The sequence below is a fragment of the Podarcis filfolensis genome (genome assembly GCF_964270895.1).
Source record: "Podarcis filfolensis genome assembly, chromosome: 13".
Taxonomy (NCBI): domain Eukaryota; kingdom Metazoa; phylum Chordata; class Lepidosauria; order Squamata; family Lacertidae; genus Podarcis; species Podarcis filfolensis.
In genome coordinates, this window is record NC_139615.1 from 40993592 (window position 1) to 41018018 (window position 24427).

At 48.2% G+C, this 24427-nt stretch overlaps 1 protein-coding gene across 3 annotated transcripts in view; it reads left to right on the forward strand.

Annotated features, from left to right (window-relative positions):
- Positions 1–24427, forward strand: part of GRN (granulin precursor) — a 33543-nt gene that overhangs the window by 6757 nt on the left and 2359 nt on the right. For all 3 annotated transcript variants that reach the window (XM_083582729.1, XM_083582731.1, XM_083582730.1), the window contains exons 2-14: positions 9125–9284; positions 10015–10176; positions 11442–11526; positions 11707–11828; positions 14420–14558; positions 14692–14798; positions 15940–16072; positions 17370–17467; positions 19066–19305; positions 20904–21140; positions 21298–21525; positions 22016–22243; positions 23932–24171. In XM_083582729.1, coding sequence (XP_083438855.1) covers positions 9125–9284; positions 10015–10176; positions 11442–11526; positions 11707–11828; positions 14420–14558; positions 14692–14798; positions 15940–16072; positions 17370–17467; positions 19066–19305; positions 20904–21140; positions 21298–21525; positions 22016–22243; positions 23932–24171 — 2179 coding nt within the window. The remainder of the gene's footprint in view (positions 1–9124; positions 9285–10014; positions 10177–11441; positions 11527–11706; positions 11829–14419; positions 14559–14691; positions 14799–15939; positions 16073–17369; positions 17468–19065; positions 19306–20903; positions 21141–21297; positions 21526–22015; positions 22244–23931; positions 24172–24427) is intronic.

Below are 24427 nucleotides of genomic sequence, written 5' to 3' on the forward strand. Positions count from 1 at the left end.
CGACTGCTCCTGCTCAGGCAGGTTCCAGAAATTCATTCCGATTGTGCAGGTAAAATGTAACTGATAGAATTCTACAGGATGTGTTGTGAAAACAGTCCAGATCCAATGATCTCCAGACAGGCACCTTCAGATGATGGAGACGTTAGACGTCTTCCTGGAGCCTGGTCGCAAGTGGTCGAAAGCCAGGAGCAAAATGCTCTTGGCTAATGCTTAACACTGCTTAAACCTTCTTTGGCTTGGGGCCAGCGGACTTTAAAGACCATTTCCTTCTGCATGGATATGTCCAGTTGTTGAGATCTTCCCCAGAGGCCCACATTATCTGTATTTGGTCTCCCTCCTGCGGAGGCAAAGTAGGGGAGGGTCTGCAATTGCTCTTTTTTCAGTCCTTTTGCTCACCTTCTCAGGGATAAAACTTGGACTTTGTTATCTCTTTGGCTCCAGGTGGAGACCTTTTTGTTTGCCCAGGATTTTTTTTGGGATGTTGTTCACTTAAGTCCCGGCTGGCTGTAGAGTTAACATTTTTCTTTTTTTCTTTTTACTGTTCTGTTGTTTTATAAATCTTGGGGGAGACCAGTAGTTGTCATTCTTAGGCCTGTTAGCTAGGAATGCTTTGGGGTTGAAGAACGAGTCAAAAATGAATGAGCTGCGGCCAATCCGAACTTCTTGGCTTGGTGTACCTGCATGATACATGTTTCTTAAGTGTAACGTTCCGATACTTAGGAGTGACTGTAACAAGGCATATGATCTGGTTATGCCAGCGGCACTTTAGCTCCATATATTATGATGTATTTACGGTAATTTCTTAGTCGCTTTATCTTGCCCAGGGCAACTCAGAGTGACTTAAAACCAAATAGATTTTTTTTGGGGGGGGGGTTCCAAATAGATTCATTAAAACCAAGGGGGAAAATAAATACATTAAAAGCATCCCACTCACTTCTAAAAGGCCACAGATGGTTAAAGACCCAGTTATGGAGGAAAGTTTTTGCCTGGCACCTAAAAATATCTAATGCTGGTGCCAGGTCAGCTTTCACAAATGTGGAGACAGTCTCCGGACCTCTTGTGGAGGAGGCACACAAAGAAGGGACTCAGGTGATGATCTCACGGTCTGTGTCGCTTCATATGGGGAGAGGCCGACCTTGAGCTACAGTGGTACCTCGCAAGACGAAATTAATTCGTTCTGCGAGTTTTTTCGTCTTGCGAATTTTTCGTCTTGCGAAGCACTGAACTGCAGCTCTTCAAGCAATGCACCCTGGGTATTAACGGTTTTAAGCAAAAGGAAACAAACTTGCAAGACGTTTTCGTCTTGCGAAGCAAGCCCATAGGGAAATTCGTCTTGTGAAGCAACTCAAAAAACGTAAAACTCTTTCGTCTAGCGAGTTTTTCGTCTTACGAGGCATTCGTCTTGCGAGGTACCACTGTATTGTGGTCCTGGCACTATCTTAAAGGAGCTACATAGCTGGGAGTGCGTGAACCTTTCCTGGCTTGGCAAGATTACGGCAGCAAAAATGTCCGCCTGAGTTTCTCTTTCATTTTCCAAGTCTTTCCTGTAACAGCCCCAGAAATGCAATGTGCTAAGTGGCAAAGAAATCATTTTGCTATGAAAGAGAAATGGTGTTGCTTGGCTACTGACATGCTGTACAGAGTTAAGACCCAAGGGGGGCTTGGTATGCCTAATTTAAGGGTACACTGCCATGCCTTTTAATTGAAACAATTATTACTTATGAATATGTCCCCTGGCTTCAACTGTGAGTAGGGACTGCAGTGCCTTCACTTTGAGCACTGCTGCTTTTACACCTCTCATGGGGTATAATTTAAAAAAATAAATAGAGAATCCATTTTTTAGAACAACCTTGGTGATCTGAAGGTGTTGGCATAATAAATTGGCCCACAAGAGAATCTCCCACTTTGCCATTTCTTGATCACCCTCTTTTTAGACACGGAGACAAGTTTACTCAACAGGAGGGGTGAGTACCTAGAGAACAAGGGATTTGGTGGAAAAACCAACACATAAAACAAACAGATATTTGATCCATCCATGTACATTGCTTCGACATGTCTTGCGAGATCACATTGCCTGCACAAAACTACTGCAGTTTGTGTAGATCCATACTCTAGTTGGATCATCTTTCTGTTGTGATTTCTGAGAAGTAAGAAAGTTTGGCTCCACAAGGGATTGGCTTTTTGCTTGTGTTGCCGGGGGGGGGGGCAGCAGACAGGAGAAAGAGGCACATCAGGTTCGGAAAGGAGGGCTGTTTCTCTACTGTTTCCTAGTAATATTTAGGAGCGCCAGCTCTCTGTGCTTTGCAAGAGAAGCCTAGGACTATATAGCAGGAGGGAGTGTGTCTTTTCACAGTTGTGCAGGTCAACAAGCCACCTGTAAGCCTGAATTTCCTCCCATTTTTCAACTGCACCCCACCAGCACTGCCACAGGTTTCCATGACTCCTTCTTTTTCAGGGTCTGATTCTGTGAGTGTGTGATGGCCAAAAAAAAAGTACGAGTCAGATCAACAGGACATCTTTTTGAAAAAGCTGTGACCTGCACACTCCTGCTCATATTTATTTGCACATAAAAGTTAAGGGACCCCTGGATGGTGGTTGTTGTCGTTTAGTCGTGTCCGACTCTTCGTGACCCCATGAACAGAGCACGCCAGGCACTCCTGCCTTCCACTGCCTCCCGCAGTTTGGTCAAACTCATGCTGGTAGCTTCAAGAACACTGTCCAACCACCTCGTCCTCTGTGGTCCCCTTCTCCTTGTGCCCTCCATCTTTCCCAACATCAGGGTCTTTTCCAGGGAGTCTTCTCTTCTCATGAGGTGGCCAAAGTATTGGAGCCTCAGCTTCACGATCTGTCCTTCCAGTGAGCACTCAGGGCTGATTTCCTTCAGAATGGATAGGTTTGATCTTCTTGCACTCCATGGGACTCTCCAGAGTCTCCTCCAGCACCATAATTCAAAAGCATCAATTCTTTGGCGATCAGCCTTCTTTATGGTACAGCTCTCACTTCCATACATCACTACCTGGACGGTTAAGTCCAGTCAAAGGCGACTCTGGGGTTGCAGCGCTCATCTCGCTTTCAGGCAAAGGGAGCCAGTGTTTGTCCACAGACAGCTTTCCGGGTCATGTAGCCAGCTTCTAAACCGCTTCTGGCACAACGGAACATCGTGACGGAAACCAGAGCACACGGAAACACCGTTTGGCTTCCCGCCACAGCAGTACCTGTTTATCTACTTGCACTGGTGTGCTTTCGAACTGCTAGGTTTGCATAAGCTAGGACAGAGCAACGGGAGCTCACCACCATTGAGTGGATTCGAACCGCCGACCTTCCGATCGGCAAGCCCAAGAGGCTCAGTGGTTTAGACCACAGTGCCACCACTGCCCCATCCCTGGGCATCATGTTATCCAAGCAATCTGCCTCTTCCCAGTGGCTGTTTGGAAGTGCAACATCCCAACAGCTTTAATTTGTCGTTATAACTTGGGTGGAGTAGATTTGAGGAAGGAGGGCCTGCGCCACAGTTGCAAGTTTCTTGCAGATGGACAAAAAGATTTTTGCACAGGCATTCACAGAGGACGCTTTTCACATGGTGTGGATATTTGATTTTGATTACCCTGTTTCAGGGTGCCACATGATGAACATGCATTTAAAACCATTCATCAACACCTGCAGATGAATTGGGGAACTAGTAATTGCAAAGAAGGAACTAGGTTCAGCCTCGTCGAGGGCAGCTGGTTCTGAATGCACATGTTGTTCTCTTTCTCTCATCCTTTCTGTTCCTCTATAGCTGGGACGGGGGAAAACCCCTAGACCTCCAGCCTAAACTTTGCTGATGGGAGTTATGACTCCTGTCCTTACATCATGACTCCTTTATGGAGCAACTGCTGAAGAAACCAGGCTTCTCTTGCAAACCCCATCAGATTTCTGAAGCCAAGAGATCGGGGTGTCCCACCATGATGACCAGCTTAGCTGGTCTGGACTGGCTACTCCAGATTAAAGTGCGTATTTCTCCCAAACCGCTGTTGCTCAAATCTACGGTCTTGCATTGTGCACACTTTAAATGCGAGCTGCCCTCAGGTTTAGCAAAGTACCTTAGTTGTCCTTTGGTTAATTGACTCCTCCTGCTAGCAAGCTGATCTGAGAAAGCTTTAGATCTGTAAATTGCAGACTTAACACCTAATTCTGTAATTCCTAAACTACTGGTTCTGGAGAAAGGAATGGTCTTCCTGCTTTATTGCGGTCAACTCCTTTTTGTGGGTAAATGAAGCCGGCGTCAGGTGAATCGGAGGACAGAGGCAGGAATTGTGATTTTGTATTCCTGGTGGCTAAGTTCATTTTATAGGCTGGAAAGGGTAGACGTTGAGTTTGGAAGTGGAGTGCAGAGCGGGCTTAAGTTCAGGTGAAACCCATGTCAATTCAGACGCTGTGCTTTCTATTTTTTTTTTTAAATGAATATTTATTAGATTTTCCAATTTTATATAAACACATAAAGAAAAAGAAAAAGAAAAATATTAAAAACAATTCAGTTTCGATAACAATTTTTCAATCACATGTTTCTTTGACTTCCTCATACCTCCCCTTCTTGTTCTCTAGTTCAATTTGTTAATTCAGCAAATCCTATTCTCTTAACATTCCTTTTAGAATATCACCTTATTTTCCACTCAACTTTTTTTTTTTTTAAATTTCATAACAAAAGCAATTATAATCCCCATTATCTTTATCATAACAGCTAGAGACCACCAAGGTTCAATCCGACATCTTTTCAAAGTTCATTAATTTTATAATATTTCTGTAGATATTCCTTAAATTTCTTCCAATCTTCTTCTGCTGACTTTTCTGCCGGTCATTTCTGCCAGTCCCATACAGTCAATCACCTTCATCTGCCATTCTTCCAGAGTGGGTAGATCTTGAGTCTTCCAGTGCTTTGCTATGAGTATTCTTGCTGCCGTTGTAGCATACATAAAAAATGTTCTGTCCTTCTTTGGCACCAAATGGCCGACTATGCGCAAGAGAAAAGCCTCTGGTTTTTTCAGGAAAGTATACTTAAATATCTTTTTCATTTCATTATAAATCATTTCCCAGAAGGCCTTAATCTTTGGGCACGTCCACCAAAGGTGAAAGAATGTACCTTCAACCTCCTTACACTTCCAGCATTTATTATCGGGCAAGTGATATATTTTTGCGAGCTTGACTGGGGTCATGTACCACCTGTATATCATTTTCATAATATTTTCTCTTAAGGCATTACATGCCGTGAATTTCATACCTGTGGTCCATAACTGTTCCCAATCAGCAAACATAATGTTATGTCCAAGATCTTGTGCCCATTTAATCATAGCTGACTTAACCGTTTCATCCTGTGTATTCCATTTCAGCAGCAAGTTATACATTTTTGACATGATTTTAGTTTTAGGTTCTAGCACTTCTGTTTCTAATTTAGATTTTTCCACCTGGAAACCAATTTTCCTGTCCAAATTGTATGCCTCCCTTATCTGAAAATAATGTAGCCAGTCTCGGACTTTGTTTTTTAGTTTCTCAAAACTCTGCAATTTCAGTCTATCTCCTTCTTGCTCCAAAATTTCCCAATATTTTGGCCAACTGGCCTCCATATTGAGTTTTTTCTGAGCTTTCGCTTCCATTGGTGACAACCACCTTGGGGTTTTGTTTTCCAATAAATCCTTGTATCTAGTCCAAACGTTAAACAAAGATCTCCTAACAATGTGATTTTTAAACGCTTTGTGAGCTTTAACCTTGTCATACCACAAATATGCATGCCATCCAAAGACATTGTTAAAACCTTCTAAATCCAAAATGTCTGTGTTTTCAAGACGCTGTGCTTTCTAACTCAAAAGTTAGCGCCTTGATCTCTCTCTAGCTCATGCATTTTATGGAATCTGCTTGTTCTGCCTCCTCTTCTTCCTCCCTGAAAGTTTCATTTCATGAAAGTTTTGTTTCATGAAAGTTTTGTTTCAACTCTCTCTCTCTGTCTGTGTGTTTGTGTGTGTGTGTGTGTGTGAGAGAGAGAGTGAGTCAGTCAGTCAGTCAGTCAGTCAGTCACAGAAGATGCAGACCAAAAGTTTCCATTTCGGTTGCAGGGACACATAAATTTCAGTTCCTGATTGCGGCTGCCAATTTGGCTCTATTTTGGACTTCTGTGGCAATAAAGAGTTTTGAGAAACAAGGGCAGCAGCACACCCACCTGCACACCCACCCTCAAACCCCCTAACCTGGCCAGCGACCTCTTTACAAGAGGCACTTGCTTCAGGCAGGCAGAGCCTTTCTAAAACTCAGTATGGGTAGATATTGCATATTATGTCATAGAATTCTAAAGTTTGGAAGGGGCCCTAAAGTTCATCTAGTCTAACCCCCTGCAGTCATACTACCTTTCAGCCAAGGATCCCCTCAGGGTTGGACTGCAAATACAGAATTCAAAAAATACAAAGCTTTTTATTTTGTTTTTAAATTGAAACAGCAACATAGCAATGCTTTTTTCTGAAGAGGGACTGGGGACGGGATTCATATTTTCTCATGCTAGGCCTGGTGGTAGTTGTGGCAACTGGTCTAGCCCAATGTATTTTGCTGCCTGAGGTGAAGGGTCAGCAGACATCCCCATGCCCTGCGCCATTCCAGTCTGGCGTAGTGGTCAGACTGTTGGACTCAGGCCTGGGAGACCAGGGTTCAAATCCACACTCGGCCATGAAGCTCATCGGGTGACCTTGGGCCAGTCCCTCTTTCTCAGCCAACCTACCTCTCAGGGTTGTTGTGAGGGGAAAGTGGGGAGACCAAGTAGGCCACCTTGAGCTCCTTGGTGGGATAAGGTAAAAGGTAAAAGGACCCCTGACCATTAGGTCCAGTCGTGGCTGACTCGGGGGTTGCGGCGCTCATCTCGCTTTATTGGCCGAGGGAGCCGGCGTACAGCTTCCGGGTCATGTGGCCAGCATGACTAAGCCGCTTCTGGCGAACCAGAGCAGCACACGGAAACGCCGTTTACCTTCCCGCCGGAGCGGTACCTATTTATCTACTTGTACTTTGACGTGCTTTCAAACTGCTAGGGTGGCAGGAGCAGGGATTGAGCAACGGGAGCTCACCTCGTCTCGGGAATTCGAACCACTGACCTTCTGATCAGCAAGTCCTAGGCTCTGTGGTTTAACCCACAGCGCCACCCGCGTCCCTTCCTTGGTGGGATATAAATGTAATAAATTTAATCTGTGTGCAGTAGGTAGCTGGACTGGTAGTTACCTCAACACTGGAATGGAGCAAAATCCTGCTTCTCACCTGAGGGCACTCGGCTAGCTCAGGAGGTACAGCGCTGGCCATGGGGTACACACAGCTCTGTACGCCAAACCAGGGTGGATTTGATTTAAATCAAATCGATTTAAATCACAATATAAAGCACTAGTCAGTAAGACTTGATTTAAATCATCTTTTTACAGAAAGACTCATTCTTGCTGGTATAATCTTAATATTTACAACCAGATAAAGGTTTCATTTTCGGAATAATAAATTTTCAGAGTAGTTTTTACAGCTATATCAAAAGTTACTGATTTGGTTATACTATTAGAAATACATAGATAATTATGAAATTATTGTGAGGTTTAGTAAGTTAACTGTTTATATTTGGACAACTTTTCTGCTGTATTGGAAGGAGAAAAATAATCATTTCCTCAATAACAATTTATTTAACTAAAACAATAACATTATAGCATATGTCTCCATGTTTGTTAACTGATGTGGTTAAACAATTTTTTAAAAATTAGACCGAGTTTTAGCACATGAAAAACTTAAAACAAATCCTTATTTCCTGATGAATAGCCTTTGGACTATAATGTAACTTAAATAGAAAACTATCTTTAGAAAGGTTTTTCCTCCAAAAACATTTAATTTTTTAAAAATCATTGATTTTTTTTAATCCACACTGCTCCCAACACCTCATCGCTGCACCCTGCCCCTCGGCATCTGCTGTCTGAGGTCATCACCTCATTCTGCCTAATGGTAGGGTTGGCCTTGCTTGCTTTGAAGACTTCTTGGGCACCGGTGGGAGCTCAGTGACAGCCACCCAGGCTTTTCCTTCCAGCCTGCAGCCGGCAACTCTTTGGCCCAATGCAGCGTTGACTAGAACTTCCCATTACTGGCTCTGTTCACACCCAGAGCTTCCTCACATGATGTTGTACAAAATGCCTGAGTCACACGAGGGTCAGTTAAGTCAGCTGATGACCCAGCTGAGTCATGTGATACTCCAGTAGGTCAGAGTTCTGGGTCACGTTTTTGATGCACATGTTCTCGTTTATGCTTGGGTCTGCTTCTTGGCATTTATTATTATTATTAATTAAATTTGTCAGTCACTTTATCTTGCCCAGGCAACCCAGATATCATGGACTTCCCCCAGGGGAAGAAGGCTCAGAGCCTGGGGGTGGGTGGTGGGAGGACCATGAGTGGTAGGAGGTTGAAGACGGGGAGGAGGAGGTGTCGGAAGCTGAAGAGACAACAGGGTTTAGGAAGCGGGGGGAGTCTGTGGCAGAGAGAAGTCCAGACTCGGGGCAGAAGCTGAAGCAGTGGAGGGCAAGAGGCAGAGATAAGTCAGGCTGGTGAGAAAGCTGGGCTGTTGTCATTGTCCCCCCTTCCTGCTGTGACCCCCCCTCCCCTGCTCCCTGGTCTCCCAGGACCAGAAGAGGTATGAAGAGGGAGAAGCAAGGACATGCAAGATGAAGGCGCCTCCGATTGCTTGGATTCAGGGGAGGAGGAGATTTAGGCAACAGTGGGAAGTCAGAGACCTTCAGACTCCCCACAACTGCCTCACAGGGGCAGGATGAGTCACTGTGCCCACTAGGCTTGGCCTTCTGAGTCCACCTTGTTTCCTTGAATATAGACTTAACTTCACTGACGCCCTGTGATTTATTGCCAACCTGCTTTCTCACCAAAACAACTTACAACCAAACAGACAGTAATCCCCCGCAGATACATTAAAAACAAGAGGAAAGAGGAATACATTAGAAACAACCCACCCACTTCTAAAAAGCCACAGATAGTTAAAGGCCCAAAGGCCTGGTTGTATTTCACAGTGGTGTAGCAGGAAGACATTGACTTGCCTGTAATTAACCAACACCTGTGCTTTTCTCCATCTTTCTCTTTTCAGGTTCTTGGCCAAGATGCAGTGGGTACAGCTGTTTGTGTGCCTAGTGCTTGGAGGGTCAGCCTCTTCTCTGCAGTGCCCTGATGGCCATAGCTGTAAGGGAACCTCCGTTTGTTGCAAGCTCTCTGGAGAAGATGGATATTCCTGCTGTGACCAGCCTCAGGTGAGAACCAGATTTGCACCTTCCACAAGTAGGTGAAAAGCCAAGTCTTTGTCGCTCTCCCAACTTCATAAAGGCAGAGCTGTTTCCTCCCTTCCATTAAATGCACTGTTAGAAACTCAGATATAATCTAGGCAGCAAATAGCTCCTTAAACCAAGGCTGCAGACGCGAAACAGAATGTCCAGTTGCCATTTTGGGGCTCTAAAGTCTCATTTTTTCAAACAATGGTCTGACTGATTGATTTTCAGTTAAACATCTGGCTAGTTCAGATGACAACCTTGAGCTTAGGTTAAGAACTTTGAGAACTTAAAGAAGGAAAGTCACTTGATCCAGGGGACAGTTCTCATATATATTGGCCTATTCCAACTAGACATTCCGATTTGATGACCGCAACCTTCATTTAAGGAGCCATTTGGTGCCAAGCTTATATATCTGAGTTTCTAACACGGAGTAGAACCCTAGAATCATGGGATCATAGATTTGGAAGGGACCTCAATAGTTATCTGGTCCAACCCCTTGCAATGCTGGAATCTTTTGCCCCACGTGGGGCTCAAACCCACAACCCTGAGATTAAGAGTCTCGCACCCTACTGACTGAGCTACGTGACACCTCCCCGCCCCCCCCCCCAGCTCTGTATCAGCTGTTTCTTCCAGGGAGGTCTTGGGTCTGTGTGAGTATCTGCACAGGCCCAGTTCTGCTTCCCACTTTCCCACTTCTTCTTTCTGTTTTCAGTTCACAGGTGTCTCCCTGCGCATGTTCCCTCCGCAAGACAACTCTCTCTACCAGGTGGCGGAGCCCTCTGGTGTTGCGTGCTTAGACGGCCGTGTGTGCCCGGCGGAATACTCCTGCCTGCATACTCCAGACGATGACTTGGCCTGCTGCCCCTGGAAAGAGGTGCGACACAGAAGAGAACAGGGGAGGGTGTTCCTGCAAGGTGCAGGTCTTTCTCCAGGACTGTTTCAGGATAGCCGAAAGGGACAGTTTCAGCCTCCGTGTCCCACACCTTGTAGCCTCAGCCTGCCTCCTTCCCTTTTGTGCTCTGTGCTGAAATAAATCTCAGAACAGATGTTCTAACACTTAATAGATCTCTGTTTCCATTTGGACTCTGCTCCTAACTGGATGATTAAAAAGGAGGAGAAATATGATTTTCGTATGGAGCATTTCAGAAAGGTCTCTGCCAGAGTTTGTGGGTAGGGTGCTTTTTAGTTGTGAAGGCAGCAGAAACCTCTTCGAAATCTCTTCCTATCCCCAGCCACGACTGCAAGATTTTTCAGTCAATCTCTCCTTTGAGTAGGAGAGCCGCCAACCTTCTGAATCGACCTTGTGATCTCCGCTTAACCTGAGCACTGTGGAGCAATGAGCACAGAAGGAGGGGATGGCAACTGACTGTAGTCCTGGAAAGGGATGGAAGAAAAGCATCCCACTGAGTGACTTCAGCCAGCTACATGGCTGCCATGCCTCCCTGTCTAGTTCATGAGCAGACTGGAGTCCCAACACCTCTGCCTAGAAAATACTCGCCCTGCGTGGTCTAGGCAAAGGCAGGTTCCTTCTGAGCCTTCAGTCACCACCCCCATCTCTTGTGCTGAATGTCTTTTCCCCTGACATTCCCCTCCTCTCCATAGCTGTCAACCGTCCCTTATTTGGTGGGAAAGTCCCTTATCCCAGTGCCGTATCCCGCTGCTGTCCCTTATTGATGATGTCCCTTAAATTTCCCAGGTTTCAAAGGAAGCTGCTCCTCTCCCTCCCTCCCTGCTGGCCAGGAAGGAGGGAGGCTCCAAATGTGTTGCTTGACTGCCCGGCCCGCCCCCCTCCGGCCTCCTCTCACCAGCCTCAGCCCCCGGGAGCCCCTTCCCGCCGGGACTGGTGGGAGCCTCGGGCCCTGCCGCCAAACTGAGCGTCTCTGCCTGGGGTAGCATCTTTGTAGCTTGGACTTTGTTTTGCGCGAGAAGTGGTTGCTGCTTGTAGTTATTTAATTGCAGTGTTTCATCAACTTGAGCAGCAACCTCTGGAAATGAAGGGCTAAAAACCGGCGCTGTTCTCCAAAATTATCTGGTCCCTTTTAACTTTGTATTTCAGCTGGTTGACTAAAATCCCTCATTTTGGCTGCTGGTCCCTTATTTTCAAATCTGTAAGTTGACAGCTATGCTCCTCTCTTACAGGGCATCTCCTGTGCTGGCGGTCACTATTGCTGCCCCCTTGGCTCCCACTGCAGTCCTGATGGGAAATCCTGCTCTAAGAGTGAAGGTACCTTGGGGCAGGGTGATGGAAAGGAGAGAGGGGTAGTCACAGCCGGAACAATGAACTGCGAAACCTGGCAAGAAGAATTATCTAACTATCCCAGTGGCTTCCTCTGAATGCCAGGCTTTTCGAAAATCGTCTAAAACTTACTTTTAACATGGATTTTCTCTTGCTTTTGGCTTCTAGTTCCAACCTTTCCTGCCAGAGTCGGTGCTGTTCAGTGTCCAGATGGGGAATCGGAATGCCCAAACGAGTCTACTTGTTGTATGATGCCCGATGGAGTCTGGGGGTGTTGCCCGATGCCCGAGGTATGGGGGCCCGGCAGATGGAATCGTAGAGTTGGAAGGGACCCCCAAAGGTCATCTGTTCTAACCCCCTGCAATGCAGGAATGTCAGCTCAACACACACCAGAATTGCCTGGTTACGTAAAACATGTTCAGAACACCACAACACACATGTAACTGGCTGTAACGCAACATACATTACATATAATAAAACTGTAATCGTCATGTCAAAAAATTGCAAAGCATAGTTCCTGGTGGCAATAACATATCATATCACTGTTAACCTTCTATATGTTTTTATTGTCATAAAGTCCAAGGATAGTCAAGTCCAAAGATTATCAAGTCCAACGATTACATGATTACAATGTACAGTTCCTGTTGGCAATGCCATTTCATACTGATATCTTCCTTCTGCATCACTAACCTATAAAAATCAGTGCCAAAGAAGCTTAATTCCGCAGTCTATAAATGATACAAGCATCTTTCATTTGCATAATTTGTCCTTTTGTGGAGATATATATATATATATATATATATATATACTTCACTTGTTAGCACTTTGTGTCATTTTTATTTTCTCCTAATTGCAAGCCACACTGAAGGCCTAGCACCCCACTCAGCCACCTTTCCTCCTTCTGAGATTTTAACATGTTTCTTGTGCGCTTTCAACCATATATGTACAGCCCAAGACTAGAAACTTGGTTTTAAAGTGAAGAGAAATTTGGATTCCCCACCCAGTGTTCCGTTCTGTGCTTTCCCTGCAGATGCTTCCGCAACTCACAAAACACTTAGTATAAGCAAAAGCTGCAGAGAACAGTGGGTTTTTTTTTTTCTAAAGTTAAGGTATTAATTGATTTGATGTCTAGTCTTTGGGTGACTAACAATCTGAAAACATGTCGTAAATTATTAAATCTTTAGCTTGCCTTTTTCCTGACCGCTAAAAGCCAATCTGATGGAAAAGCAGAGGCTTCTGAAGGGCACCTGCAGTTGTCTTGAGACCTTGCGGGAGCCACAGCACCATGACTGAGCACTTACTGCTGTCTTCTCAGAGTAGACAATAGTGGTCGAGATCAGAGGCGGGTGGACTTCAGGCTCCTACGTTCTGCTTTGCTATTGATTAGAACCCAAAGATCTGCCAGCCAGAACCAGACACAAAAGGCCAGCACTTAACAATTAAAGAATTCTGAGCCCATGAATGTGAGTAGCTGAACCGAACTGAGTCCCAGTCCTTCCGCACACACAAAATTCAGTGGTGGCTGGTGCATGTTTGGGACTGGTAGGGCAGGAGACAAGGAGCCCAACAGCAGGTGGCGCCAGAGCCAACGCCAAGAGAAGCCAACTCAGTCTCCTTCAGTCACCATCTTGCTCTCTGGCGAGTTTTGCAAGGCAGCATTGGGACTGAGGAGGAGAAAGCAGATAAACCAGAGCTGCCCTCTGGAAGAGTGAGGTTGGTGTGGCAGTGCCCCTTCTACCGCAATGGGGTTCCCCTCCACAGAATACAATCCTCATCACCCGCCCCAACTTTCTGCACTTCAGCAGTTGTACTGGGAGTGTAGTTTGGTTGCTGCTGTTATTAAACAACTGTGAATAGGAAATTCTTGTTGATCTTCTTCCAAGTTGCCCCAAGATCTGCCTTTGGATCCCTCACTGCCTTGGGTCTGACTTGGTTTTAAGTTCATGTATTGAACAGGAGGTTGTGGAGCAACTTCTGGGTCACACCTTGTACCATTGATACCAAGTGTGTCTGTGCGGCTTGAATCCCTGAAGATTCCCAGAGGGGAGAGTGGGTGTTACGGGGTAACAAGACCCATTGGCTAGCTGGGGGGTGGGGAGGAGTCTCTGCAACACAGCAAGAGAGCAGGTGCACTATAGAACGGCTCCAGGTTATGCAAAAAGAAAACAAAAAGAAACTCGAAAAGAACCAGGGGGCAAATTCGTGAGAGAATGCAAAAAGCAGAAATGGGTTCTCCAAAGTCCACATCTGTGAGAGTTTCATTATAGCTGAATGCAGTAGTATAGCTGGATGTGTTTCAGAACCGAAGCTCCTCCTTAAGTAATTATGCTGGGATGCAGCTTGACACCTCTTAAAAAACCTAACTAAATATTTAAAAATGTAAAAAAAAAAACTCAAGAGAAAGCCATTACGAACTCAACATCACAAAGACACAAGTGCACTTGAACTTTCTGATGCCATTGGCAAAAGAGTCTTTGTAATATAGCTGCTAACAAGCTTGAGGTGGTGCTTCTTGAAGGAAAAATAATGTGTTTGCTGATGTACTTGTGAGCAGATAACTTAGAAATAGGGCCAGGTAATTGAGGTGTGTGTGTGAAGCAAGCAGCAAATCAAATCAGGCAGGGATGGGAAACCTGTGTCTGTTATCTGTGGTCATTGGACTACACCTCCCATCATCCATGCTAGACTAGAAACTTGTTTGGGTATAAAAGGCAATAATAAAAGCACAATCTTTGGGATACATGATCAGGGTGGCTTACAATTAAATATTGAAAGAACCATGAACCCCTAAGCTAACAACAACATGAAAATTAAAATAAAACCAGTTGAAGTAATGGATTTTGGGCTTGCTGTCACATTCCTCGACTCTTTTTCTCCCAAGGCATTGTGCTGTGAAGACAAGATCCACTGCTGCCCACACAACACAACTTGCGACCTGCCACACGCGCGGTGCTTTGCAGCCTCCGGGGAGCACCCTCTTCGGAAGAAGTTCCCAGCGACCAGGCGAGCGGTTCTGTTGGGTACGGAATGGGGAGTGAAGGATGGGATGGACCTGGAGTTGCTGCCCATTCAGTGCAGCAGTTCTTCATTGCCCTTCTGACAAGGGAGCACATCCTACCCTCTTAAATTCCTGTCTCTGAACCTCCTCTGCAGATTCACCTCGGAACAGTCTCTGCCCAGGTAATCAGTCCAGCTGCCCGGATACAGACACCTGCTGCATTCTCCCGACGGGCCAATATGGCTGCTGCCACCTACCCAATGTAAGCATCAAATTCAGAAAGACAACTGGATGGGATTGTGTGGTTTCAGTGGAAGGGGCCAGTGTTGCTAGGTCTGCGGCTCTCGCTAAATTCAAATTGTGGCAGCTCTGTTTTTTGACCAACATACAGTGGAACCTTGGTTCTTGAACTCAATCTGTTCCAGAAGTCCGTTTGACTCTTGAAACTGTTCGAAAACCAAGGCGTTGCGGAGTCGATTTGTTCGTCAACTAAGCTGTTCGAGAACCAAAGTTCCACTGTACATTGGATTTTGGCTGTGGGGGTGAAGCAAGAAATCACCTCCCTCTTTCATTTGCCCACTTCCCTGAGGCTTGTACTCCACTCTAGCACTGGGCGATGCCTGGTTTTCGACATCGCAATTTATCACAAGCTGAACTTTGCGATATACCAATATACAGTGGACACTCGGGTTGCGAACGTGATCTGTGTGGGATGCACATTCACAACCCGCAGCATTCACAAACCGCATCTGCGAACGCGCAGATTGCGATCCGGCACTTCTGCGCATGCGTGACTGCCGAAACCCAGAAGTAACCCATTCCGGTACTTCTAGGTTTCAGCGGTCCGCAACCCAAAAAAACACAACCTGAAGCGGCTGTAACCCGAGGTATGACTGTATCACAATGTCTGAAATAAGGACAGAGCATTGTAGAGGCATTGGCTGGCTTCACGGTTTCCCCCACATTTTGACTTTTGCACAGAGCATACACACACACATCGTGATTCGCGATACATTTCCAGGTCAAAAATTATGAAACCAATATCATGATATGGACTTCAAACTGATTTTGGACGATATATTACCCCGTCTTACTCCCAGCAACACAGATCCACCAATGCAGCTTCTTCTGAATCCCCAACACTTGATTCATTTTAGGGGAGCTTTGGGGTGTCTGTTGGCCCTCTTTTCCGTGAAGCCTTGCTGTAAATTAGCACTTGTCCTCTGGGCTTGCTGCCCGTACCAGCAAGATATGGAAAAGATGCAGCCCTCAAACCAGAAGCATGGGTTGCAATGTTTGGCATGAACTGGTGCCCTCCAGCGCACCCTACGTCCCAAGCTAGGCAGATGCAGGCAGTGCCGTTTTGGATCTAATGCCCACAACCTTTCCTCGCCTCCTGCCAGGCTGTCTGCTGCAGGGACCACCTTCACTGCTGCCCACAGGGCACCACGTGCGACCTGGAGCACTCGCGATGCACTATGACCCCGCAGAGGTCATGGCCCATCTTGCACCTCGCTGCGGACCTCCGCCAAACAGGTGAGGCAGGACTCGGTGTGTGGGGGGTGGTATTCTGCAAAGCAGCAAGGGAGGCGAAAATTGACGCCTGCGCACATTATGTTGAATGGGGATAGCTAGCATCGTGGTGTCAGAAGTGGTTGGGAGGTGTAGGTCAGCTGCTTCAGAAAGGCACCAGGTTGGCTCCCCATGATGTAGACTTTTGGAGAGGGGCTGCTGCTTATTGGAGGAGCATCTGCCTTGCAAGCAGAAGGTCCCAGGTTCAATTTCTGACATCTCCTGCAAGAGGGGCCTTTACACTCGCCAGAAGCTCGGCCCTGCCCTTGCTGGTCCTGGAAGGAGCCTTGAAAAAAGTCCCATACACTGAGACTTTGCGCCTCTTCATTGGGGGAGATAGGAAGCCCAGAGCACTTGTTCTTTAGATGCCCCTTTTATGAAGAGGCACGTAGTTAAGACCATTGATCCCCTACTGGTGAGGCTCGCTGACCTCTCGGAAAAGCAAAAATTCGACCTATTCCTGTTAGGCAAAGATCAGAAGACGACCCAGATGGTCGCCAGATTCTGTGTACAGATCTGTAGGCACAGACCATCTCCCAACTCAAACTAGTTTGTTAAGAAAATCCCCAAACTCTGTTCTATGGGTGACTCTGGGTCAGCTCGCTGCGGTGGTTTATTGTTGTACATTGTTTTTAAATTTATTGTTGTGCATTGTTTCAATTGTTTGTTTTCCTTCTGTGACTGTACCCCCAAGTGTGTTTTATAAGCTGGTTTCCGACCGTAATAAATTATCTATCTATCTATCTATCTATCTATCTATCTATCTGGCATCCCCAGGTTAGGGCTGGAAGAGACCTATGTCTGAAACAGTGGCAAGATACTCCCAGTCAGTGTAGACAGTCCTCAGCTAGATGGGCCAATGCTCTAGCGCGGTATAATGCAGCTTCCTCTGCTCCTAAGGGAGTGAGACCAAAACTTGATACTCCTCACCCCTCATGCTGCCTTTCCCATACCAGCTAAGCAACACACCAGGCTTTGGGAAGGAGGTGCAAGGCTCTGGCAGAGTCCTAGAGCCCTCCCACCTCCTTCCTAAAGCTAGGAAAGCACTACTAGGCTTTGGAAAGGAGGCAGGACGCTATGACTCTGCCAGAACACCATACCTTCTTCCCAAAGCCCAGCACCTCACTTACCCGGCCTTGGCAAGACAGTGGGGGGGTGGGTTCAGGGGGGGAGTTAATTGTTGCCAAGGGCTGCCAAAAACAGCCTTGAGGTAGGGCGTTCTTGGTTCCCATTCCGATGAGCCTCCCTCTCCTTCCTGTAGTCGGTGTTGTCCAGTGCGACGATGAGCACACCTGCCCAGATGGGAACACCTGCTGCCTGCGAAGCCCAGGCGAATGGGGGTGCTGCCCATTGGAGGAGGTAAGAGGAGCGATGGATGAGGGGACAGGGGTGCAGGTGGTCCAAGACTCAGTCTCTGGCGCCTACAGGGTCCCTTCTGAAATCCCACCAGTCCGTCCTGAACTTGGTGGACCAAGACAACTTCCTTTCTTCCTTCTGTGGGGCAAGGGTTTTGACTCAAGTCAGGAAGTGGCCATGGGGGGGGGGGCGGACAGGACGAATCCTATAGTTTAAGGTTACCAGTTTTTCCCCCAGTGAATCCGGGGACACTTTTCAACTTCCTGCTAAATAGATGGATTTTGTCAGGGGACTGATTTGTAAATCCGGGGGCTGTCCCCAAGAAACGGGGACGTCTGGTAACCTTACTATAGTTTTGCCTGTGGAGGGTACCAGGCCTTGACCCCGGTACCTGCTGCTAAAACCGTGGTTTCGAAAGGGGGCATTACTTCCCTTGGTGTTAGGGGGCACTAAGAGGCAAGGGGGTGGCAGGGGGCGCTGGAGGTGTAAATGACTATCAGACTTGGATGAACCTGATACCCAATGACACCAGCTTCTCCATTTTTGTTGAACTAATTGAACGAAGTTCAGTTTTGGATTTTGAACAAATGTGTAGCAGATGGTTACTGCTTTCAATTTTACTCTGTTGCTTATTATGTTCCTTAGTGAGTAGCCACTATTCTGCATGTTTTTATATGGCAGGGGTAACTGGGAATAATCATCATTATCATTATTTATTATTAATTTATACCCCACCCATCTGGCTGGGTTTCCCCAGCCACTCTGGGCAGCTTACAGCACATAAAAAATTGTGAAACGTTAGACATTTAAAATTTCCCTATACAGGGCTGCCTTCAGATGTCTTTTAAAAGTCTGGTAGTTGTTTATCTCCTTGACATCTGATGGGAGGGCGTTCCACAGGACAGGCGCCACTACCAAGAAGGCCCTCTGCCTGGTTCCCTGTAACCTCACTTCCCGCAGTGAGGGAACCACCAGAAGGCCCTTGGAGCTAGATCTTAGTGTGTGGACTGAAAAATGGGGGTGGAGATGCTCCTTCAGGTACACTGGGCCGAAGCCATTTAGGGCTTTAAAGGTCATTACCAACACTTTAAATTGTGCTCAGAAACATACTGGGTGCCACTGAAGATCCTTTAGGACTAGTTACAGTGGTACCTTGGGTTAAGAACTTAATTTGTTCTGGAGGTCCGTTCTTAACCTGAAACTGTTCTTAACCTGAAGCACCACTTTAGCTAATGGGGCCTTCCGCTCCCGCCACGCTGCCGGAGCACGATTTATGTTCCCATCCTGAAGCAAAGTTCTTAACCCGAGGTACTATTTCTGGGTTAGCGGAGTCTGTAACCTGAAGCGTATGTAACCCGAGGTACCACTGTATATGGTCCCAGCGGCTGCTCCCAGTCACAAGCCTGGCAGCTGCATTCTGAGTCTCCGTGAGACCCAGGGGATGGTGGCCTGAAAATGTTCAGGAACCTCTGTGTTGAAAAGGATCTCTGCTAGCTGCGCTGGTGGGGTCTTTCTTCCATGGCTAGGGGGCAGCTCCTTGTGCCCTTTCTGTGTCAACTGCTCCACGAATGAACCTGAGAACCCTCCATGTCCTTTTCCAGGCTGTCTGCTGCTCAGACCACGTCCACTGCTGCCCAAAGGGCTACACATGCAACGTGGCCGCGGGGACCTGCGACGAAGGCGGCAGAAGCATCCCGTGGCTGGCGAAAGCAGAGCCACGCTCCCTGCCTGTGAGCTCTGCGGGCATGGCAGTGCCATGCGATGCCCACACGGAATGCCCAGAAGGGCACACCTGCTGCCGTCTGTCATCGGGCGCGTGGGGCTGCTGCCCCTTGCCAGAGGTAAGAGGAGGGTGGGGCAGGTTCCATCTCTTCCTCCCTGCCCCGAAAATTGGGTATTCTGCCAGGGCCGGCCAAATCAACACTCACTGCCAAATGCCACAGTGGCCTGTGCGCTCCAAGTGTCTTGGCTGTGGAACGGAAAGGGGGGGAAAGTGGGTTCAAGCCTGGCTGCGCTGGGAGTGTGCTCATGGCCAGAGTTTTGCTGTCTGTAAAATGGGAACAAGCAGAGCCCATTTGTGGGGTGAACAGCAGATTGCATAATGCCGTTACCCAGCAAGGAAGTGCATCTTGACAACTAGAAACCAGTGGCTTTTGCTCAGTGAAATTCAGTCTCCCCCTCGCCAATCGCATGCACACGAAAGCTCATACCAATTAACAAACTTAGTTGGTCTCTAAGGTGCTACTGGAAGGATTTTTTTTTTTTGACTATGGCAGACCAACACAGCTACCTACCTGTAACCTGCCCTATGGTTTGTGTTGCGGTCAGTGATATTTCTAGGCCCCTTCTTTCCTTTTCTTGGGCTCCTTTCCCTCTCTGCTTTCCCAAGCTTTTTCAGTGTCGAAGCCCAAAGCGCCTGGAGAGAGGGATATGTGGGGAAGTAAAATATGGGCTGGCAAGTTTTCAGCCCGGCTGTCTCCCCTGCGTTTCCCATTTAAATTGGTTCTCCCACTTTTTGCAAGATGGCAGCAGCTCCCTAACCTGATGCAATCCCATCTAATTTGGTTCTGGCTTTGCATTTGGCAGCTGGGGGTGCCCAGTGATTTGCCAGATTAGTAATAATTTCATTACTTTATCCCGATGGATCGGGAAGGGACTCTTCTGCCCTTACATGCCATCTAGCACTTCCCCTGCGCAACTGCTCTGTCCCTGGGGCTTCCAACACATTTGGAAGAAAAATGTGAGGTTTCATTAGCAGTGAAGGAAAAACTCATCTGGTCAGGCCCCCCCCCCCCCAGCATATAATGCCGTTCCCCCACCCCATGTATTCTTTTGAAAAACCTACAAAATCAGCCTGTAATTTGAAGCTGACTAGGAACAGGAGTGGGACGCGGGTGGCGCTGTGGGTAAAACCTCAGTGCCTAGGACTTGCTGATCGTATGGTTGGCGGTTCGAATCCCTGCGGCGGGGTGAGCTCCCGTCGTTTGGTCCCAGCTCCTGCCCACCTAGCAGTTCGAAAGCACTCTTAAGTGCAAGTAGATAAATAGGTACCGCTTTATAGCGGGAAGGTAAACGGCGTTTCCGTGTGGTGCGCTGGTGCTGGCTCGCCAGCTGCAGCTTCGTCACGCTGGCCACGTGACCTGGAAGTGTCTTCGGACGGCGCCGGCTCCCGGCCTCTTAAGCGAGATGAGCACGCAACCCTAGAGTCGGACACGACTGGCCCGTACGGGCAGGGGTACCTTTACCTTTAGGAACAGGACTAGGCTATTCCGTTGATTCCCGTAGCATCGTTGACTTGGGTCTCCAAACAAAATCCCATTGAAGACTTGGTGAGACCAGAGACCCTGCCACCATTCAGAGTCAGGGATTGTAAATCCTGTCCCCGATTCCTTCCAGGCTCACGAGTTCCTTCCCACCCCCTCTGCTCCCCCCCCCCCAGGCCATCTGCTGCAAGGACGGCTCCCACTGCTGCCCTGCCAACTACCAGTGCAACTTGTCGGAAGGCACTTGCACCAAGAACGGAGGCAGCATCCCTTGGCTGGAGAAGAAGCCGGCCGTCGTTGGCTTCGCCTCTTTGAGCAGGAACGTGAAATGCAACGACGAGTTCAGCTGCGCAGATGGGCAGACGTGCTGCACGGCCGGAGCGCTGGGCTGGGCGTGCTGCCCTTTCCCACAGGTACGTTGAGCGGGCGGGTTTATCCCCAAAATGTGTGTGGGTATGTCATGGTGGCAGCGGTTTCCTTACAGGCAAAGAGTGGTTGATTTGGGGAGCTGCCTATAGGCCCCTGATGAGGGGCGAGTCCTCACCCTTCCTTCCTTCCTTTCCTCTGCAGGCCGTCTGCTGCTCTGACCAAAAGCATTGCTGCCCTGTGGGCTACACCTGTGACGTGGAACACGGCTCCTGCATCCAAAGCAGACGGCCTTCCCGGCAGGTCTCGATGGCTCTCATTCAGCCGAGGGAGGTGAATGACATCAGGTGTGACGACAAGGCGAGCTGCCCAGACGGGCACACCTGCTGCCGGATGCCCTCGGGCGAGTGGGGCTGCTGCCCCTTCCCAGAGGTAAGCTGGGGTGGCGGAAGAGTCCCCAACAAGTTGCTATCAAGTGTGAAACTAAAGTGATGGTGCTGTTCTGTGCAGTTCAAGAAAAACCTAATTTGAACTCTGTTTTTAAACCAAGGGGAATCCTTCCCCTGCTGTAATATGCCTTTGTGGCAGGCAATGGTTCTAAAAAGAGGAACCTCTTTGGTGGCTCACCTTCTCCCCATTGGCCAATCCCTGTGTTTTCTTAAGATGCTTCCAGCTGGGAAAACGGTTCCTGGGGTTCAGCCCTTGTAGTCATCGTCTCCTAAAGAGCTGGTGCAGCATAAGGGACTGAGCTCTGACCCCAGGAAGTCCCAGATTCAAATCCTGCTCCTCTTTCTCGGCCTCTTGTGAATTCACAGCAATGCCCGAGGCCAGTGGTTCTCAGACTTTTTTTGTCGTTTTGGTCTCTGATCTGTTAAATCTTGCCAGCTCCTATTCTTGTATCTCTCTCCTGCCTCCCCTGCAGGCTGTCTGTTGCCCAGACCGTGTCCACTGCTGCCCCAAAGACTACACTTGCGATCCAGGTCAGAAAACCTGCCAGTCGCCGCAGCACTCTCTACCTTGGGCTCCCAAGCATCCTGCCGGTGTGACTCAGAACCGTGGCATCCGGTGCAACGACACAACCAGCTGCGAGGAAGGGCAGACCTGCTGCAGGGATGCCTCGGGCGGGTGGAGCTGCTGCCAGCTACCCAACGTGAGTGCAGCCGGGGCTTTGCACAAACTTAACGTGGGTGGCGCTGTGGGTTAAACCACAGAGCCTAGGACTTGCCGATCAGAAGGTCGGCGGTTCAAATCCCCGCGACGGGGTGAGCTCCCATTCCTTAGTCCCTGATCCTGCCAACCTAGCAGTTTGAAAGCACGTCAAAGTTCAAGTAGATAAGTAGGTACCGCTCCGGCGGGAAGGTAAACGGTGTTTCCGTGCGCTGTTCTAGTTCGCCAGAAGCAGCTTAGTCATACTGGTCACATGACCCGGAAGCTGTCTGCAGACAAACGCCGGCTCCCTCGGCCAATAAAGCGAGATGAGCGCTGCAACCCCAGAGTCGGTCACGACTGGGCCTAATGGTCAGGGGTCCCTTTACCTTTACCTTCTGCCCAGGTGCCAGCACAGAACGCTGAAGCGAAAGCATGCCAGGGCACTGGGCGACTGATTTGACATGCGGGAGGCAGCCTTGCACTGTGTGATGCTGGAATAGACTGTGATCTATTAGGAAATGGGGCAAGCGGCTTGGGCAGAGGCAGCGAGCAGGACAAAGCACAGAAAAAGATAGAGCAGGTGGCGGGAGGCAGAGCTGGAGGGTGCTGGTCAGAGAAGCAGCAGCTTGGTTTCTGCAGGGTTTTGGGTGCTATTCAGGCACCCTTTGTGAACTCTGAGGTATGTGCAACTAACCTGAATGCTGTTCTGGGAAAAATAGTTTTGGCAGTAAATAAATAAATGTGTGTTTCACTAGCCAAGGGAGATGGCCCCAGCCCCCTTGACTCCTGCTCACCCCCCCCCCCAGTAACCTGAGAACACGGCCAAGGTTTTTCGAGCCAGTGTGGTGTAGTGGTTAAGAGCGATAGACTTGTAATCCGGTGAACCGGGTTCGCTTCCCCGCTCCTCCACATGCAGCTGCTGGGTGACCTTGGGCTAGTCATACTTCTTTGATGTGTCTCAGCCTCACTCACCTCACAGAGTGTTCTGGGGGAGGAAGGGAAAGGAGAATGGTAGCCACTTCGAGACTCCTTTAGGTAGTGATAAAGCGGGATATCAAATCCAAACTCCTCCTCTTCTTCTTCTTCTTCTTCAACGCTGTCTCCACAGCTTTAAGGTCTAAAAACTTGAGTTCGTGTAAAACGAAAGCGGAGATTTCTCAGGGTGCAAGTACCGTATTTTTTGCTCTATAAGACTCACTTTTTCCCTCCTAAAAAGTAAGGGGAAATGTGTGTGCGTCTTACGGAGCGAATGCAGGCTGCGCAGCTATCCCAGAAGCCAGAACAGCAAGAGGGATTGCTGCTTTCACTGCGCAGCGGTCCCTCTTGCTGTTCTGGCTTCTGAGATTCAGAATATTTTTTTTCTTGTTTTCCTCCTCCAAAAACTAGGTGCGTCTTGTGGTCTGGTGCGTCTTATAGAGCGAAAAATACGGTAATTCTTAAAAAGAGGCGCACATTTCAGCTTGTCAGCCATTCCCTTTTTCCCACCCCCTTGTTTTTGTTCATTGCACAGCATTTGGCCATGTCTTCTCCACTGGGGAGACGTTGGTTAATAACAGAAACTTGTATCCTTTTTAGCAGTTAAAAGCAAACCCCCTTTCACATATGGGCAACGCTTTGGCTAGGTCATCGAGTGTTGCGGCATCAGGACAGACGCTGAGGACCAAAGCTTTTCTCTCTCTGCTTCTGCAGGCTGTTTGCTGCGAGGATCACAAACACTGCTGCCCCTCGGGCTACACCTGCAACGTGGCAGCTCGGACATGCGAGAAGCAGTTCTGGCCCAGGCTTCTGCCTGCAGGAGGTCTGCTGAGTTCCTCGCGCACCGCCACGTCCGGCCGGGATGTGTCGTGCGGTGATCAGCACTACTGTCACGACCACCAGACCTGCTGCAAGTCCAGCTCAGGCGGATGGGCCTGTTGCCCTTACGACAAGGTCAGTGGCTGTGCTGGGGGGGGGGGGGTTGGTTGCAGGTTCGAACTGGTTAGCGGGGAAGACTTGTGTGTTTGGCAGGGTGCCGACTGGATAAGATTTTGAGCAGAGGTCATGGGAGGGTGGCTATCTTAGTTTGAAAGATCATGAGAAGCAGGATCGATGGCTTAAAGGGAGTGAAACACGGAGGTAGAAAGCAGGAGGGGATTGTGGCCATTGCTGGACTACAACTGGGAAGTCTTGTATCTCATCATCAGCC